Here is a 20021-nt window from a genome sequence, read left to right on the forward strand (position 1 = left end):
TCAACCATTTTGAATAATATTGCATGAGTTCCTTGTTTTTTAATGCAGCATAGTATTCCATTGTGCGAATATACCACAGCTTCTCTAGCCATTCGTTCATCCCTTTTGGTCTTTGCACTTTGCTTCTGTAGTGGCCTTTGGCTTTCTTCCTAGATGACAGTCTTGATATTATCCCACAGTTCATCTGGTCTTCAAGCATTAGTGTTCAATGTGTCAATGCTAATCTTAAGATGACTTCGGAATTCAGGTGGGATAGACTAAAGGTTGTAGTTTGGCTCTTATACATTTGCTTTAATTTTCTTCAGCTTCAACTTGTACATGAGTAACTAAAGGTCTGTTTCACAGTCAGCCCCTGGCTTGTTTTGATTGACTGCTGATAATGAGCTTCTCTAGCTACTCTTTCCACAGATATAGCAAATCTTGATTCCTGTGTAATCATGTGAATAATCACTATTTACTTTTTTTAAAAAATGTAAATTATTGACTATACAAAAATTTATCACTTTACCTCCAGCCTCAATTCTGTCAGAAGTTCATATTTTCCAACTACCAATCTTTTGTCTATGTTTCTAACATTTGCATTCCAGCCACCAATTATTATCAATAAATCTTGTTTAGTTTACTCAAATTTAGACTGTAAGAGTTGGTGGAAGCCCTTGTTTTATCATGTTTGGCTTTAGTGGCTGGCACATAGATGTCAGTAATAGTTATATTAGCAGGCTTGCTGGTATGCATATGGAGAGTGTCCTGTTACAGACCTGCATTTTAGGAGACATCCTAGTATGTTCCTTTTTGACTATAAATGCAACATAATTCTCTTGTTAGTCCTGCCATAAGAGATCATATAATTGTCTGATTCAAAGTGGCTGGTACCAGTCCATCTAAACTCACTAATGCCTCGGATGTTGATCTGTCTGCTTTCCATTTCCTTATTGACAATTTCAAATGTTCCTAGATTCATATTTTGCATATTCCATCTTCCAAATATTACATGGATGTTTACAGTTGTTTCTTCTCACTTTTTTGAGTGTCCTCCAATCTGAGAGACTCTACTTCTGGTACTACCTCAAACAATGTGCTGTGTTATTCACAGAGTTTTTGAAGGCCTGTGATTTCAGAAGTGAATGACCAATCTTGCCTCTGAGTCTGAAGCTACCATCGGCAACTTTGCTGGTATTTGAAATACTAGTGGACAGCTGCCAGCAACAATCACACCAGTACAGCAGACCAACAGACAAGTACTATACCCATAAAACTACAAACAAGCAAACATTTGCAAACTATAAAACAGAATCACAGCAGCACACAAGTTACCACCCACAATCCAGCAAAGTGACGTGCTGCACCCATGAGAGAAAATGATAAAACAAGCAAGCATACAAATATTTAAAAAACAAACATGCATGTTATGGGAAATTTAAAAAAATAGCTACTGTATTAGATACAACACTTACACACAGAGAGATCAGGCCATAGGCATATCTTGGGGATACTGTGGGTTAGGTTAAAGACTACAACAATAAAGTGACTTACACAAATTGTTTGCTTGTCAGTGCATAGAAAGTTAGATATTTATACTGTATTATAGTCTATTAAGTGTGCATTGTGGCAAAGTGTGAAATGCTGTCACAATGATCAAATGTGACACAGAGACACATGATTCTGGAAAAATGGTCCTCAAAGATTTGCTCAATGCAGATTGCCACAAATCTCAGATTTGCAAAAACTGCAAATATGTGTGAAGTTCAAGAAAACATGTGTTGTGTGAAAGACAGAAAGCACATGGACATTAGGGTTCAGCAGAATTCTTGCCTTCCACACACAGCAACTGGAGGCAATTTCCAGCCAGTGTACTTTACTCACAGCCTCCTTCTATCTAATTCTGGAGGTGTGCATGTTCTAGGATGTTAAACGTGTTTTAGTGGAGTTCCAGACTTACATGGACTTGGAGTAAAGACCTTTAAAGGTCAGCTACTTTGAAAAGTCAGCCAATGAGAACCTTATGACTCACAACTGTCTGATTATGTTACTCATGGGGTTGTAATGACTTAGGGTTAATTTGATGGCAGCTAACAACAATTATCTGACACAATACATGTTACAGAGGCTGCCTCCCCCAGCAACAAACATCCACAGGGACGAATAACTGTTATCCTTTTAAAAAAATTGTTCATGGAGGTTTAAGAAAGCTTCTTGAGACCACACAGTTATCAGGGAGGAAAGCCAGAAGTGTGACCAAGCAGCTTAACTCAAGAGCCTATGCTCTGCAGCGCATCCCAGTGCTGTCTCCACCATGAACTGAGGAGGGTGGCAGCATGGGCAGGTCAGCGCCCGGCCCAGGGCCTCTGGGATGTGAGTTCTCACTGGTGGTCAGGACTCTCAAGTCAGGCACCAACCACTGCGGGGGAGTCAAGGCTCTATTAACTGCTCAGAACAGGAGATACAGGCAGGTCAACAGCTGGGTGCAACTCCCACTTTGCCTTCACCGAGTTTAAAATCTACTTGGGGGGAACTGAATAAAGATGTGAAAAAAGGAAAAAGAACAAAGTTGGGGGGGGTGTCTATCAGTAAGATTCCAGTGTGTGGCTGAGGCCACACATACAAGCTGAGGGGATGGAGAGACAAAGGGGCAGAGTGGAGAGGCCAGGAACATACACAGGTGAATGAGACACTGAGGCAGCCCCAGGTCATACCGTGATGTCGTGGTACAGCGACTTGCCATACAGTCTCTTATACTCTGCTCTGATGTCCAGGAGGTCAATTTCGCTTCGAGATACCATGATGCGAATCAGGGTCCGATCCTTTGTTCCTGCTCCCTAAAGAGAATCCACGTGAGACTATGAGCAACAGTCTTCCTTCCTCCCCACCACTCTGCACTCTAGTCCCCTCATGTATCCCCCTCTGAGCAGTCAGACTTCTGAGCTAGAGGTGAAGTTTACCCCAGGTGGGCAAGACCACCTCTTTACCACCCCCGGGCCTTCTGCATGTGGGTCTACATACCCTCATGGCCTTGTTGAGCCTTTCAGCAAAGAAAGCTGGAGTATTCTTGAGACATTTCACTAGAAGAGAGAAATAATATGTAAGTTGATATACAGAATTCTCAGTGCTGGAGACACAGAGCATAACAATGTCCTCTTACGAGGCCCAGTGGACAAATCCATCACTGCAGAGAGCTCTCTCAGTCCTTCTGGGCCCAGCATCCCATGAGCTTGGCTCCAGTTGGAATTAAAACACACTAACTCTTTCTTAGCAACTAATGTGGTGGAAGGAAGTGGGGCTAGGGGTTATGTGGTGCCTGGAGCTGCAAACAAAGATGTGAGGTGAGGGAAAAGGGGCTCCCGAAAGTCCTCTGTCAGCATGAAGGGTGTGGAGGGAAAGAGGAGCATTTGCCTGTGTCCCATCCAGAAAATGCCAAGAAAGGCAAAGGAAAAATGGGGAAAGTCTATAAAGCTATGCTATGAGGGCTGCAGAAGAGGGGACCAGCAGCTAGGAGGGCTGGGCACTGTTGGATGCCCTTCCATCCTGCGAAACTACGTCAGCTCCTCTGTTTTGCTGTTACCAGTAAAAATCCTTCCATGTGTTTCCAATACAAGCATCTGACACTGCCTGCAGGGGTGGGGTGTATTTTTAGAGGAAACAGCAGGATCTGAGTCATCTTCCTCTGGGAGAGAACCTGGAAACTCTCCCATAAACATCCATACTGCAACTACCTTCCCCAGAACCCAGCCTGAGATGTAAGCAGGATATCCCTGGCAGGTGAGGGCATCACCCCTGCAGTGGTCCTGAGGACTGTGAACTCCACCAAGCAGCCTTCTGGAAGCCCCTCAGACCCCCAGTCTGTTCACTGTGCCACCTCTCAGCTGGAGAAGCTGAACCCTCCAGAAACCTACAGTGAGCACTCACCCAGGGAGCAGGACACCTACCCACGGCCAGCATGCCCTGTTCCAGGTCCCCAGACATCTCCCGACAGATGCTTTTCTCAATGTCCCGACCTGTCATGCGTTGATACTCATTGAACACTGAAAGGAAACATGAGAGAATGGTGAGAGTTTCCCACTCTGAGCCTGCAAATGCCATATGCCCCTCCCTAGAAATCCCTCTCCTACTCAACTCCTGGTGCCTCAGGCAGATCCTCCGTCACACCAACCCAGGCCTCTAAACCCTGCACCCAGTAAAGCATATGCACCCCACTCCTCAACTATACCTTGTTCATGCTTTCATCATTCCACCCGCTTCCTCCTCAATCCCCTACTCCAATGCACTCTCCTCTTCCCAACCCCCTGTGACTCCCCTCCCAGCCCTTCTGCCATTCATATCAGTCTCCTCCTCACTCTGGGAAGCAGCTGCTCCCTGCTGTCTCCCAGGAATTATAGACTACATGGATAGGGATTACTCCAGGGATTATTAGACATCTCCGACCAGGCCTGGCCCACACCTGGTGAATGACCAAGCAAGTATATACATTTTTTAAAAGTCCAACTCATGGCAACTCCAAGAGTATCAGATTAGAAAACATATTCCAGAAGTTTTCCAATGGCTGATTTTCATTAGATCACCAGGCCTTTCTTCCTAGGTACCTTGCAGTGGATTTATTTTGGTTGGCAGTTGAGCACCTTAGCTGTTTGTACTGCCATTCACAGACTCCTTTATTACAATTCTTCCTTACTTCACACTTAGGGGATTCAATGCTCCCAGGAGGTTCTCCAAACTCTACCAGCCAACACCTCCCTCACCTCTTCCTTTGCTTCCTCCAGAAAGGCATGCTTGGGGAAGGTCAGGAAAATCCTGATTATATGAACTTTTAAATCGCCACCAGGGGGCTATTTGGGGATTTGAAAGAGCCAGGCAGAGTAACTAAGTCACTGCTATCAAGTTGGAACTGACTCAAAGCTGACCATTGGCAGGTTTTCAGAGCTTGTAAATTGCATGGAAGGAAGATCTTTCTTCCAAGCAACAACTGCTGGATTTGATCCGTCTGCCTGAGAGCTGGCAGCGTATTTCCTTACCCACCAGGTCACCAGAGCTCCCTCCATGCACAGCACAAAGGACAAAAATGTTCCTGTCAAGTTCAGCTTCTCCACAATACCTCTTCTATTCTCATTTAACCAGTCTGGTGGCTTTAGTGTTAAGGAATTATGTTGCTAATCTAAAGGCATATGGTTCAAAACCACTAGCTGCTACATGGAAGAAAGATGGGCAGTCTCCTTCCTTGCAATTTATTGCCTCTGAAACTCACTGAAGGGTCAGCTATGAGTCCGTTTTGACTCGATGGTACATAACACTCTGTAGTGAAGGAGCTCTGGTGGCTTGGTAGGTAAGGAGTTTTGCCACCAATCCAAAGGCATATGGTTCAAATCCACTAGTGGCTCCATAGGAGAAAAGTGGGCAATCTCCTCCCATGAAGTTTACAGCTCTGAAAATCTACTAAAATGTCATACCAAGCTATGAGTTGATTCTGACTCAAAGGTACATAATAGAACAACAACAATATAGTTGTAGAAAGTTGCGCTATTAACTTAAATGGAGAACCTTCTGCAGGTGAATGTTTCTCATCCACCACCTGCTCTGGCTCAGAAAGATGGGCAGTCTCTTTCCTCTGTGATTTAGAGCCTTCTGAAAATGCACTGGAGGGTCAGCTCTGAGTTGGTTTCAATTCAATATCAGTAAGTTTGAGTTCTGAGTTATTATCTATCTACCTGGGACTGCCTTACCTGCCACCAGGTGGGCCCGGCTGCGGGAGCACAGAACTGCATTGAACTTGGACTCATCTGTTCCCAGGCGGTTCTCCCCGGCCGCATACAGCTCCTGGAAAGAAAGTAAACAGGCATGTAGGAAGGCCCTGCCCCATATACTTGGCCCAGGTCATTCATCAAGGGAAATTCTGCAAACAGTCTCATGGTCCTGCAGGTCTGGTGGAAGGCAATACCCTGACCAGGGAGGGTAGGGGTGAGGGCAGGCTGTGTTTGCTGGGGTCCTGCTGTGTGATTTTCGCAGTGCAAACTAGACACAAGATCCTGAGGCTGGGAGAGAGCTCTGGACCAGGAGAACCAAGATACCATTAGGTGCCCAGATCAGGCAAGAAACAGTCAAACTCAACCCACTGGGCAGTGCCACATGGAAGAAAAAAGAACCAGTCTTGGATATGAGCAAAGGAGCAATTATGGGTATGCTGGAGCCACTGGACAGGCCAGCCCCATTCTACCATGGGTGTGTCTCCAGCTGAGCACTGTGCATCCAGTTCATTAGGAAATCTAAACTCCAGAGATGGGACAAGCCAGTTGGGACTTTCCCCTTTTTGTCTGAAATTCACAGCAGTCTGGAGACAAGGGTAAAATTCTCAAGCCACACCACTAGTATACAAAGCTACGCCTTCACAAACATGCTAGTGTTTGCTAGTAAATGTAGGGAAATCCCACACCCACAACTGGACTCCATCAACCATTGAAATATGCAGCATCTCACAAGTTTCCTCTTACAAGTAGGGAAACTGAGGCCCACTGAGGGCAGTGGTTCAAGGTCACAGTCAACAAGCAGCAGAGCAGGGCTGACGCAGATCATGTCCAATACAGCAAGAAAGCAGGGGCACCAAGTAGCTGAGACGGCCCCGGTGGGTGCTGCCACTCACCTGGACATCACTCTGGACAAGTGACAAGTCCACATTTGTGCTCTCATCCCGGTTTCCCTGAAAGGAAGCAGGCTGCATGGTCAGGCCCACTCCTCACGGCACCCGCTCCTTCCTCACTGCTCTCCCTGCCTGAGCCCCAAGCCCTAGGGTGGGAGGCACCTGGGACAGAGAGATGAGGAGCCGCTGGAAGTGCCCAGATGTGTCGCTCCGGATGGCCTCCTCCAGGGTCTTCTTGAATTCTAAACAAGAGAGAAACAGGGATGGTCCAGCCTGCAACCCAGGATGAAGCTGGCCAATGCAGGTGGTCCTCAGAGTGCACAAGGGACAGTGAGACCCAAAGGGCCTGTGACCTTCACATAGGCCTGGCCTTTGAAGGGCTTGGCCAATCTACAATCAAGAGGCTTTCACAGCCCTCTCTGTCCTTAGTTACCTGCCCTGTGCGTAAACAGCAGTGAACTCTAGATCTTCAGTCAAAGTTCAGTCAATGTACTGGATGGTGGCATGAAATGGTTGATATGGCCAGGAAAGGGCAAGAGGCCTGGGCAGGTGTGTGGCTGGGCCCAGAAAGCAAAGATCTTCAGAGCACAGCATGGTGTGGCCAGAGGCACTTTACCTGTTTTGTAGGCTCTGCTCAGCTCCCGGATGTGCTCGTTGTTGCGGGAGGCCAGGATTTCAATCAGACAGGCTTCATCAGTGCCAGCTCCCTGCAAGAGCGGACAACACCTAACCACATGCTTACAGAACTCCTAACAGCACCCAAGAAAGATGGTGAGTGTCAGGCCACTGCCCTGACCATTGGGACACCAAGTACAAAAGACACCCCAAGGTGGATCCCACAGCTCAGGCCAGGCAGGCCCAGATCATGATAGTGACAAGCATTATAATCAGGAGTCACCTATAAAGGAACTGGGATGAGAATAAGGGAGCAGTGACTTGGCTGAGGTTACACTGTGTGCAGACAGCTTTGAAGAGGGACTCAGGGCTATTTAGTCCAGATTTAGCCCATGATTGAGAGGAGCTGAGAACTCAGAAGAGATCAGAATAAAGTCCCTGAGTATCGTAAATGGTTACACACTCAACTACTAGTTGAAAGGTTAATGGTTCAAATCTACCAAGTGCATGGTGCCTCAGAAGACAGGCCTATAACTTACTTCCAAAAAGTTACACCCGTGAAACCCTGACGATCAGTTCTGCCCTGCACACAAGGCCAGCATGTGTCGGTATTGAGCTAGCAGTAACAACAGACAAGAGAGTGGCTCATTTGTAGACAACCAGGAAAAGTCAGTACCAGTAAGGATAAGATAGCAGTGAGGAGAAAGGGACAAGGCCAGCATCCAGGCTTCCATGTTGACATGAATCATGGGTCTGCTGCCTACTAGTTTCAGAACCTTGAGTGTGCTACATAACTTGCTTGTGTCTGTTTCCTTGTCTGTATAATGGAGATGGCATTAGTACCCACCACAGGAAAGTCATGAGGATGACACCAGTAAACACTTAGAAGAACGCCTGCCACAGGAATACTAACACAGTTAGCTAGCTTTGGAGGACTGTTTCTGCTATGGGTCTTGGGAACTATATGGACACCCTGGAATTATGTGTCCCCATTCTGGTAATAACTGATTAGACTTGAAGAGAGAGTGAGGACAAGCAGTGCCAATCTGCCCTCTATTTGAAATCTGGCTGAGGAAGAGCCCTTTGAGGGCTCAGGCCTCAGAGTGATAAACAGAGAAGCTGATAGGCATCCCCCTCCAGGCAAGCCCAGAAAGGGGACTGTGGGAGGTTTATCTTTCAACATGACTTTTGCTAGCCATCTGAATCTGGCCTGACTATATGGATGGGACATGTTGGTCTAACCACAAGGGAATTAGCCAGTCTCAACAATCTATAAGGGGAATGGCTAGTCTCGCCAATATATTGCAGAATTAGATCTTCTGGCACCACCGAAGAAGCAGCAAGAAAATGCAGGATGCCCTTTTTTGCTCCAACTACATCTATGGCAGCAACAGCCATGGCCAAACTGGAGACTGGCATGAGATGGAACCTTGGTGGTAGAAAGCCAATACTGGCAGGACTGAGAACTATGTTTGACAACTGAGGGTGAGAAGCTAATATTGGCAGGACTGAGAACTTTGGACATTGGTCTAAACTTGGCTGAGGTACTTGCATGCATATTTCAGAGCTATCATGACTGTATTCTGTTATTAAGCTGGATTATAACCTTTTAAAACTTTCCCAATATGGTTCTGTGTAGTCTGTGAGCTATTGCATCAGATTTGGGACCCAATAAAGCAGTAAGGTTGGCGTTGAGGTGAGTAGAAAGAGGCATGGGAATGCAGGGGACATGTGTGACTTCATAGGAATTTGGTTTTGTGTTACTGATGCTGTTGAGTGGGATAGTTCCCCTAGGTGAAATTGGTAATGTCAGACATGGCCATCCCAATGTAGCCTTTTACAAGGGCATAGAAACTGAGAGAATGAAATGGATATTCAAGAAAAAGCCAAGATTAAGAAGCAAGCTGGCCCAGATGCCAGCCTTTCTCTCCCTGGGCCCAGTCTCTCTTGCTCTATTTATCTTCCTAACCATCTTCTGTGTGCTGAGTATGCTCCTCAAGTTTTTCTGTTAGTTGGTAAGAAGAGAGTTCCAAAGACTCAGAATGAGGCTACCTATTTCAGTACCTCACTTCACTTATCACCATAGCCCTAGCCCCTGACATTATTTTGAGATGGAGAAAGACTTAGATGCCTAGGAAATAACCAGATGTTCACCTGTGAATTCACGGACAGACACATGTACACACCTTGATGGCTTCCTTTATCTCGTACACATCAAAGAGGATTGGGGTCTTCATCATAGCCAGGATAGTCTTCTCAAAGTTTCCTGACAGTTCAGATTTCAGATCTTTAATCAAATCCTGATCAGGTATTAAACAAACAAAACCCATTTTAAGAATCCACAGAAAGTGTTTAGAAAGAACAATATCCAGATCCCAGTTACTGGAAGAACAGCCCAAGGACCAGAAGCATCAGCAGCACCTGGAAGCCTAGTAGGAAAGCCCAATCCCAGACCCCACCTTGTATCTGCTCAGTCTATATTTAATAGGCTGCTGGGGGTCGGGGGTGGGGGAAGGCTGCAGCACACCAAAGTCTGAGATGCACTGAGCTAGAACACTGGCCTCGCTGATACCCATCTAGTTTTTAAGTTCCTAGATCAAAAAAATTTCGAAGATCAAAATAATCCCTCCTTGCATTTGCTTAATACTTGAAGCTTTTCCCTTCAAAGGTCTTAATAGCTATGCTTCCTCAGGTGATTGTGATAAGGGTTGGTTTGATGAGTGGAAGATGGATTGGGAGGGGAATGACTTGTTCATGGTCTTGGCATATCGTGGCAGAGCCAGAGTAGAACCTAGACTCCTGGCATCTCTCACTCAGCCTGAGCACTATGTGGACACTGGGACTTTTCCCTCAGGACAGTCTGCAAGTCTGCCGGGGGTGCAGGTGGGAGATGCAGAGGTGCCCCAGCTGGGAGGTCACTGGGGGGGGGGCGGGTAATAGGGAAGGGAACACAGCACTCCTCAGCCCACTCAGGAGAACCAGGCCATGGTGCCCATGGGGAGGCTGTGCTGAGGTGGCCCTAGGCTGTGCCTGGCATGTCCCACTCACCTTCCCGTATGCAGTCTTGAAGGACAGGAGGATCTGCTGCCGCTGCTTATTGGAGCGACTCCCCAGACAGTCAATGATGGCCTGCTCATCGGTTCCTGGAAGAGAAGTCAGAGGGAGCCAGTCTTCAGCCACAGGAAGCTCATCAACCACACTGTCCCCACTCAGGTCCTCTAATCCTCCCAGACATCCCAAGGCCACCTTCTCCTCTACTGCCTCCAGGTCCAGGTATGCCACTGGCAGCTATCCCAGCCCATCAGGCCAAAATCTTGGGGACTAGGTTGGGATGATATGAGTTTCCCGAGTCTCTTACCAAAGCCTTTCATGGCCTTCCGCAGAACCTCGGCATCGCGCATGGGGTCAAAGCAGGAAGCATCTGTGATGGTGCCTCGGTTCCCAAACTGAGTGGATAAACAAACACAGGTAAGACACGTCTGTGTCTCCCAGACAGAGGACTGCTCTGGCCCAGATTCTAGGAACTCACAGTCAGCAGGGAGGAAGACTACACTCAGTCAGCCTGGTTGGCCATACCTGTCCTTAGGGTCCAGGGCGGAAGCATGACTAGGGGCCCACCTGAGGCTGTTGTGACCCTGAGGACCTGCTCTCGCCAAGGCCCTGCCTCCAGTTCTAGAGGACTTCAGCCTTTGGGTTGAGTATGAGTCCCAGATAATGGGCAGGCCTCAGGAGCAGGGGCCACAGCTACCCAGACCCCTCACCACTGTGGCTTAAACATACTTCAAACTCAAATAGATTGCTGTCAAAGTCAGAACTGACTCAGTGGACCCTTCAGCAGGTTTTCAGGGGCTTTAAATCATACAGGAGATTGCCCATCTTTCTCCCTAAGAGCTGCTGGTGGTTTTGAACAGCCAGAGAGGCGTCACCTTTGGGTTACAAGTGCAGCTCCCTATGGACTAGGCTATCAGAGCTCCCCAAACACGTCAGGATCTTCCTTCAGGATGCAGCCTGGATCAGGGATGTAGCATCTTTGGGCTAATCAGAAAGAGAGTCATCCCGTCTCACACCAGATGCCCCACCTCACAGTGGGCTCTGGCAATTCGACCCTAAATGCAAAACCACTTTGCTCTGGGGCCTGTCCTGGTTCCCTGACACTGTTTTCTACATCCTATAAGCAGCTCACTACTGGACCGAACTCTTCCTAGAACCTATACCTGCATTTCCAACAAGCCTGAACTTTGCAGATTAACCTGTCTCCCATGGTTATCTTCCATGGCAAGCACAAGTCAATTGTCATACACTTAAGGAAGTCACCTCAGGGCAAAGATGAGGGTGACAGTCAGAGAGAGTGTGGAAAACAGGGCAGGGGTGGGGTACTCTGAGTAGCGAGTGGGGAGGAGGGGATCCTCTATCTAAAAATAGCAGGACACACATACCACTGGCCCTTTGCTGGGTGGCCTGGGCCACATAACCATGGAAACAAGGCTGGGCTCTGTAAACATGAACCATTCCTCAAAATGGGCCAAGATCAACCCAGGGGAACTGCCAACTCTCTCCACCCAAAAGAGGTACTAAGACACCTCCAAAACCTTTGGGAATTGGTAGGGGTGGTAAGGGACATCAAAGAGGCTAAAGACGAAGAGTCACTGGCCTGAAAACTGGGGTGGTGGTTCTCAGAGGACATAGTAGAATAAGTCACCACAGAGTAAAAGGCCAGCAAGGATGTCAAGATGTAACTTACTGAGCTGTGTCCAAGCTGGGTGAGCAGACCAGTCCTTTAGGTTTCAGGGAGTCAAACCAGGAGTGGTACCTGATGCATGGAAGGACCAAGGCCTCCCATCCAGCCCCAGGACTTGCTGTGGTCCAAGGTACTCACCTGGGTTGGGGGCACAGCGGGGGTGACATTCCCGGACCCCGGGTAGGCTGGGTAGCTGGGCACTGGCTGCTGTTGTTGGGCAGAGGGGGGTACGGGTGGCTGCCCAGGGTAGGTCATTGGTGGCTGCCCAGGGTAGGCCCCAGGAGGCTGCTGTCCAGGAGGTGGCATGGGCTGGCCTGGCACAGGGCCCCCAGGGTATGCTGGGTATGAAGGCATCCCAGAGGGTGGATTTCCTCCAGGAGGGGGGTACATTCCATATGGAGGCATGGGCTGCTGGGCAGAGGGGGGCTGCCCAAAGCCCCCAGGGGGCACTGGAGGGTAGCTACTCCCGGGGGCCCCTGGGAACAGGTTTGGCATGTTGGCTCCTCCAAAAGTCCCCGACATGTTGGCTGCCTGAAAACAGACAAAGCAGGATCTGAGACTAGAGCCCCCTACAATGTACAGACAATAAAATGGGTGCAAGGGGTGGGTGTCACTGGTTTATGGCGGGCTTGGAAAACATAAGAACCATAGCCCAAGGCATGTGAGTCTTATCCACAGACTTCAAGTGGCCCCACCAGTGTATGGCAAGTGGCCCTGGGTTGCTCACTGTAGCAACCCAGGAGGAGAGGGTCAGGTGGCTATGCTTCTATCACCTTTCTTGTCCACACCACACAAACCCAGAGGAATTGTGGAAATGCTGGCAACAGTCTCTAATAGGCCCAAGATATGGACCTTGGCCTAGTATGCCCTGAGGCCACACTGGCTTTGGGAAGATTGCTGTAGGCTTGGGTGTGTCTCTCTACACAGTACCCTTCCCTGGGCATTTTGACAGCTCACTTCCTCTGTCCTTTGCTCCAGTGTCATCTCTTCAGCTATGTCCCCATCCTGCACCCCTGACCCAACAACCTGACTTTTTCCCTCACAGCAATAATATTGTTTCTTAAGTCAATTATGTGTTTCTTTCTGTCAAATATTGATCTAAAGCTAAGCACTCCTTTGAAAACTCTATACAATAGAACACACTTAGGTCAGACTAGCAGATATGGCACCAGAGCATCTTCGGAGGCTGAGTATTCTTGTTGGGAATCTTAAAGAAGAGAAACAGTTGCAAACAGACCCTAATGATTGGAATGTGGAATGTGAAAAGTATGAATGTAAGAAATTGGAGATTGTTAAGAAAAAAAGAGAATGCATAAATATTGACATACTAGGCACTGGTGAAATGAAATGGATTAGCATGGATTCTGAATCAATCAAGTGATATACTATGCTGGAAATGAAAAGGTGAGGAAAAAAATGGGTTGCAGTGATAGTTAAAATGACCATTTCTAAATCCATCTTGAAAAAGTGTTGTGAGTGACAGGACAAAATGCACACTCATACAAGAAGACCTGTTAATACCACTAGCATTCAAACTTACGCACCAACAATCAGAGGCAAAGAGGTGGAAATAGATGACTTCTACCAACTGTTGCAACTGGATATTGATCAAATATGCAACCAAGATATATTAGTAATAATGGCTGACTGGAATGCAAAAGTTGGGAAGAAGGATCATAGTTGGGAAGCATGGACTTGTTAATAGAAATTAGCTGGAGAATTCTGTGCAATCAATGATTTATTCATTGCAAATACCTTTTCTTAGAAATACAAACAACAACTATACAGTTGGATCTCACCTACCTGACAGCCTACATAGGAATCAGATTATATGGGAAGAATCATTGGTGAAGCTCAATACCAACTGTGAAAACTAAACCAGGAGCAGATTGTGGAACACACCATCAACTACTCAAATGCAAGTTCAAATTGAAGCTAAAGAAAATAAAATCAAATCCACAAGAACCAAAGTATGGCCTTGAGTCTATGCCTCCTGAATTTAAAGATCATCTCAGGAACAGGTTTGAGGCTTTGAATATTAATGAGCGAAGACCAGATGAGCTGTGGGAGGATATCAAGAATAAGAGAAGACCAAAATGCATGTCAGAACAGACTGAATATTGCACTAGAGTACTGAGAAGCCAAAGCAAAGGGAAGAAATCAAGATGTTAGGGAGCTGAACAGAAGATTTTTAAAGGGCAGCACAAGAAGACAAAGCAAAGTATTATAACGCAGAGCTGGTTTTGGAAAATCAAAAGGGATGAATTCATTTCATATTTCTTACACTGAAGAAACAGATAAATCCAAGCCTTGAGCTACAATATTTAAGGATGGCAGAATGCTGAATGACCCAGGAAGCATCAAAAGAAGATAGAGTACACAGAGTCTCTATACCAAAAGGAATTGGTTGACACAGAAAAATTTCACGAAACTGTTAATTCTTTGCACCAGATGTAAAGCCAAGGACTCAAGAAAGGGACCAGAAAGCAAGCTTAAAGATAGCTTTATTAAGGGAGTTCCTAAGTGAGGTTCCTTGGTCCAGAAGGGGAGGCCAAGGAAGTGGCACTTAGGGTTTATTTGGGTGGGTTTTTATAGCAGGCCCTTCAGGGAAGGGGAAAGGGAGGGAGGGACATTCCATTGCGGTTTATGGTTCATCCAGGTATGTGAGGCCATCACATTCTTTTAATTCCTCACACCACCACCACCACCCCTGCCCCCACCCCTTAACAGAAACAACATATGATCAAGAACATATGTTTATGAAGGAAGAAGTTAAAACTACTCTGAAAGAACTGGTAAAAAACAAGCCCCCAGGAACTGATGGTATACTAATTAACATATTTCAACAAATAGCTGCTTTTGACACGCTCAGGTGGCTGTACCAAGAAATCTAAAGGACCACCACTTGACCAAGTGACTAGAAGAGATCCATATTTGTCCCTGTTCCTAAAAAAGGTGACACAACAGAGTGCGGAAATTATCGAATAATATCATTAATATCATATCCACTCAAGAGCCTGCTGAAGATTATTCAAAAACAACTAGCACATCAACAGAGAACTGCCAAATGTACAGTCTGGGTTTAGAAGAAGCCATGGTACTAGGGATATTATAGCTAATGTTAGACGGATCTTGGCTGAAAGCAGGAAGTACTAGTGGAATGTCTATCTGTGCTTCATTGACTATGCAAAGGCATTTGCATTTGACTGGATCACAATAAACTAAGGCTAACTCTGACAAGAATGGGAATCCCAGAACACTTGATTGTGCTTATATGAAACCTATACTTGGACCAGGAGGCAGAACAGAACAAGGAAATACTGCATGGTTCAAAATCAGGAAAGGTCGGGATGCATCCTATCTCTATACTTTTTCAATATATATGTGGAACAGATCATCCAGGAGGCTGAGCTCTATGAGGAGGAATGTGGCATCAGGATTGGAAGACTCATCAACAAAGTTGTTGAGTATACAGATGATACAAACTTGCTTGCCAAAACTGAGGAAGACTGAGGAGGCATTTGCTGCAGAAGGTATGGCCTGACAAAAGATTCGAACCACAGGGCCAATTGGCAGCATCATGACAGATGGTGAAGAGACTGAGATTGTTAACAGGTACAGCTTGCTTGGCTCCACACTCAACACTCTTTGGAAATGATGGGAAAATCTGCTGTCAAGGATTTCTCCAGAGTAGATAAGAGCAATGATGTCCGTCTGGAGCCCAAGGTGCACCTAATCCAGGCATGGTCTTTGCAATCACTTGCTATGCATCAGAGAGCTCAACAATGACTAGGGATTATAGAAGAAAAAATCAGTGTCTTTGAGTTGTGGTTCTGGAGAACAGTATTGAATATACCATGGGCTGCTAAAAGAACAAACACATTCATCTAGGAGAGGGTGAAACCAGGCTGCTCCTTGGAGGCAAAAATTCTGAAATGCCATCTGACATACACAGGGCATGTTGCAAAGAGGGACCAGTCCTTGGAGAGGGACATCATGCTTGGAAGGGTGGAGGAACATCACAAAAGGAAGACTCTGGATGAGATGGAATGACTCAGTGACTGGGGAAGTAGGTGTGTCAGAGACAATGAAGTTGGCTCAAGACAGGTCTGTTGTATGTAAGGTCCCTATGAGTCACAAACGACTCGACAGCACATAACAACCACGCATCCCCTAGTAGCAGTCCTCAGAAGCAGGCCTGGCACATACTAGGTTGTTTATTGGTTATATTTAGTACACAGTTATTTTCATATAATAAAATATTTTAAAAGTAAAACCACAAATGCAAGTAGCATGTGTGCATACTACCTGTCGGTATTCAGTCCAGCCTAATGAGTATAATCACACACACACACACACACACACACACACACAAACACGAATTCATGCATTCATCCCACCTGACTCCTGCCCACACAGACACCAGCCCCATGCTGAACTCATATATAAAGTGCTCAATACATACAGAAACCTGAGACACGATCAATTCAGTGCATTCCTCTTTTTATAGATGAAAAACCTGAGCCAGAGGAATAGTGAAAGGTGGCAGAACACTTGTGGCCAGAGATGCTGCTCAGGGTCCCTCACACCTTCAGGGGGACAGACAGTTTTGGAAGCCAGTAGCTGCCCATGTAGACCTGGCCCCAGGCAGGAAGTAGACTCACCATTCCTGAGAGGTAGTCCTGGTTGAACTGTCCTGTGTAGTTGGCCACATTATCCAGCCCGATGGGGGGCATGCTGGGCGGAGGGTAGGCAGCACCCCCCCAGGCACCACCACCTGAAAGCAACAGCAAGCCCTTTAGCTCCTTGCGTCTCCCCCGCCCCCGTAGTGGCAGGCAAAGGTGCTGGACCCTGGACATCAGAAGCAGAGGTCTTGTGGGGCCCCTGGAGACAATACTGCAGCCCACACGTGGAGTGCTTATGTGGGATGATCTAACACCACCTCACTGTTTGAGGGAGAGAGCAGGAAACTTCTTTATGAGAGCCGGTAAAAGAGCAGAACTGATGATCACGCAGCTTGGGGACCTACACCAAGCCAGAAAATTCAGTAGCGAAGAAATAGCTTTGCAAGGAGGAGGTCTGGAGTGGGGGAGAAGTGTGTGTCACTAGGACCCACCCTCACATTTGTAGGCAAGGAAGAAACAGACGCAGAATGGAACAGGACAGTGGCTTGGTCATTGTGGCTGTTTGCCGGCAAATCAGTAAAAGGCAGGGAAGGCTCAGAGCGATGGTAATTAATTATATAAAATACAATGTAAATAAATGACTTCATGTACAAAACATGATGTATATGAATGATTATATGCAAACCAATAAAAAATTTTAAGAAAGAAAGAAGGCAGGGCAGGAGGACAGAGGGATATAAGGGATACCCAGACACAGTTGTTAGTTGAGTAGCTGGTCTCTGAGACCACCAGAATCTACAACTGGACATCTGTGTGCTGGGCCAGGCCTTCAACGAGCCTAGGCTCAGCGCCCTCGGTCAGCTAGTGGTGAAAGTGAACTCCTGGAGCTGTGAAGAGGACTGGTGGGTGGACAACATGCCAGAATGGTCCTTCAGCTGTAAGCAGGCTCCTCCCAAGGCCACAGCCATCACCCTGAAGCTGCGGTGACAGGCACTCCTATTCACAGCAGGGACAGGAGCTGAGGCACTGGTGCTTCAGCTCTGAGCTCTAGGATGCTCTGGACAAGTCCTTCTCTAAGTCACTGCCTACCCATGTCTGACGCTAAGGGGCTGCCCTCCTGAGCCGGTGAAGGGTGGCAGCAGTATGATTTCTAACAAAAGAGGAAAGGATGGGGAGGGGGATTTGCTCAGAGAAGCCTGATGAGCCAGAAATGTTGCACCAACCTCTCGCTTCGGGTCTGCTTGACCTGTCAAAAGGGCAAGGTGGCCCAGGATCTCTGTGTGAGAGGGCAACTGTCACTCAGGCCCACTCAGGAAGACCAACCTTGCAGTGGCCCCTGTTCTCCTGGTGTCACCTCAGGACCATGGTCTCTCCCACTATGAGATCAGATCTCATTTCTGGAAACTCAGAAGTGGCCAGAGCCAGATGCTGTCTCCATATAAGAAGTGCTGACACGGAGAACGTGTCTGCTCACCTGCTGCACTGGGCAGCGACTGTGAGTAGCGTGTGACCCTGAGGGGCTGAATCTATGAGACAGCTTCAATCAGCCTCAACGTCTTCTTGGGGCATGGAGAAGCTGCTGTAATGCCAAACATCTCAAGCACAGGGCAGCTGGGGTGACGAGGGCAATGTCACTTAACAGTGCTTCAGAAGACAGTGCTCAAGAGCTTCCTGCTCATGACAGCCAGTGAGGACGGGATCCATGAAATCATCTCAGATACTAACAGAACTCTGGGGCCCAATGGGAAAGAAGTTGTGCTGTCAACCCAAAGGCAGGTGGTTCAAATCTTCAGAGTTGCTGCTATGGATCATTGAGTCAGAACTGACCCAACATTTTTAACAACTCATAATTCTGACATTCAGAGGCAATAAACCTCTCAAGAGGAAACAGCCCATCTTTCTTCCACAGTGAATTTGAACTGCATACTTTTGCAATGGCAGCACAATTCTTTACCACTAAGCCATTAGAGTTTCCAGCTCCCCAGGAAAAAGATGGGCAATCTCCTCCTCTGTGATTTACTGCCTCTGAAAACCCTCTGGAGATGGTCAGCTATGAGTGGGTTCCAACTTAACAGCAATGAATTAATAACCAGTTACTAGGTAATCCAGAACCAGCTTCCAGGTGCCTTTTCTGGCCACATGCCCATTCAACTTTCACCCCCACCTGGCTCTTCCTCCCCTTCTCCAACTGGAGGTACATGAGGAGTGAAAACACTATTCTCCTCTCAACACTGCCCACTCTGAGCAGACCTACACTCGCTCCCTACATCAGACCCTCTTACCTGGTACAGGTGGAGGGTAGCCACCAGCAGGAGGGGGATAGCCTGGGTAACTCATAGCTGGATCTGAAAAGCAAGAGAAAAACATCTATGAGATATCATCTCACCCCAGCAACAATAGCAAACAACAAATGTTGGCACGGATGTAGAAATATTAGAACTTTTATTCACTGCTGGTGGGAATGTAAAATGGTGCAACTGCTATGGAAGGTGGTACAGAGAGTTCTCAAAAAGTTTGAAATAGAAATACTGTTTGATCCAGCAATTCCACTACTGGGAATATACCCTAAAGAAACCAGAGCCATGGCTCAAACAGATGTATCCACATCCATGTTTATTGCCGCATTTTTCACAATAGCAAAGAGATGGAATCAACCCAAGTGCCCATGAACAAATGGATAAAAAAAAAAAAATTATGGTGTATTCACACAATGGAATATTACACAGCATTGAGAAACAATGAACTTGTAAAACATTACACTACATGGTGAGCCTGGAGAACATCATGCCAAGTGTAATATCTCAATCACAAAAGGATAAATATTGCATAACACTGCTGTTATACAATAGGATAGACATAGGGGCGAGGTTGAGAAGAGAATGGGAAAGAGAGTGAATAGATAATCAAAGATTCTCATCACTGGACTAATTGGCAGCACCATGATAGATAGAGAAGAGATTAAGGTTGTTAGCAATTTCAACTTGCTTGACTCTACAATCAACACTGTTGGCACCAACAGCCAGGAACTCAAAAGACAAATTGCACTGGCGAAGTCTGCTCTCAGCGACCTCTCCAGAGTGCTGAGAAGCAATAATATCAGTTTAGAGACTAAGGTGCGCCTGATCCAGATCTTCACAATTACTTGCTATGCATCAGAGAGACGGACAATGACTACGGATGACAGAAGAAGAGTCAATGCCTTCAAATTTTGGTGCTGGAGAAGAGTCTTGAACATACCATGGACTGCCAAGAAAAATAAATCAGTCTATCTTTCAGAGGGTGAAACCAAGTTTCTTCTTGGAGGCTAGAAGTTTGAAGCTCCATCTCATATACTTTGGGCACATTGCAAGGAGGGTCCAGTCCTTGGAGAAGAACATTATGCTTAAAAGGGTGGAGGGACAGCACAGGAGAGGAAGACCCC

General features: G+C 46.8%; 1 protein-coding gene across 1 annotated transcript in view; it reads right to left on the minus strand.

Annotated features, from left to right (window-relative positions):
* ANXA11 (annexin A11) overlaps positions 1-18942 on the minus strand; it is a 24256-nt gene extending 5314 nt beyond the window's left edge. The window contains exons 1-13 of the mRNA XM_006887468.1: positions 18883-18942; positions 16640-16752; positions 12114-12506; positions 10596-10683; positions 10286-10380; positions 9424-9537; positions 7239-7329; positions 6785-6864; positions 6626-6682; positions 5712-5805; positions 3924-4019; positions 3001-3059; positions 2694-2816 (exon numbers count right to left, since the gene is read on the minus strand). Of these exons, the coding sequence (XP_006887530.1) occupies positions 2694-2816; positions 3001-3059; positions 3924-4019; positions 5712-5805; positions 6626-6682; positions 6785-6864; positions 7239-7329; positions 9424-9537; positions 10286-10380; positions 10596-10683; positions 12114-12506; positions 16640-16752; positions 18883-18937 (1458 nt within the window). The 5' untranslated portion in view covers positions 18938-18942. The remainder of the gene's footprint in view (positions 1-2693; positions 2817-3000; positions 3060-3923; positions 4020-5711; positions 5806-6625; positions 6683-6784; positions 6865-7238; positions 7330-9423; positions 9538-10285; positions 10381-10595; positions 10684-12113; positions 12507-16639; positions 16753-18882) is intronic.
* Positions 18943-20021: the final 1079 nt, after the last annotated feature.

The sequence above is a fragment of the Elephantulus edwardii genome, unplaced genomic scaffold (genome assembly GCF_000299155.1).
Source record: "Elephantulus edwardii isolate Elephantulus edwardi_28Jun2011 unplaced genomic scaffold, EleEdw1.0 scaffold00058, whole genome shotgun sequence".
In the NCBI taxonomy this organism is placed as follows: Eukaryota; Metazoa; Chordata; class Mammalia; order Macroscelidea; family Macroscelididae; genus Elephantulus; species Elephantulus edwardii.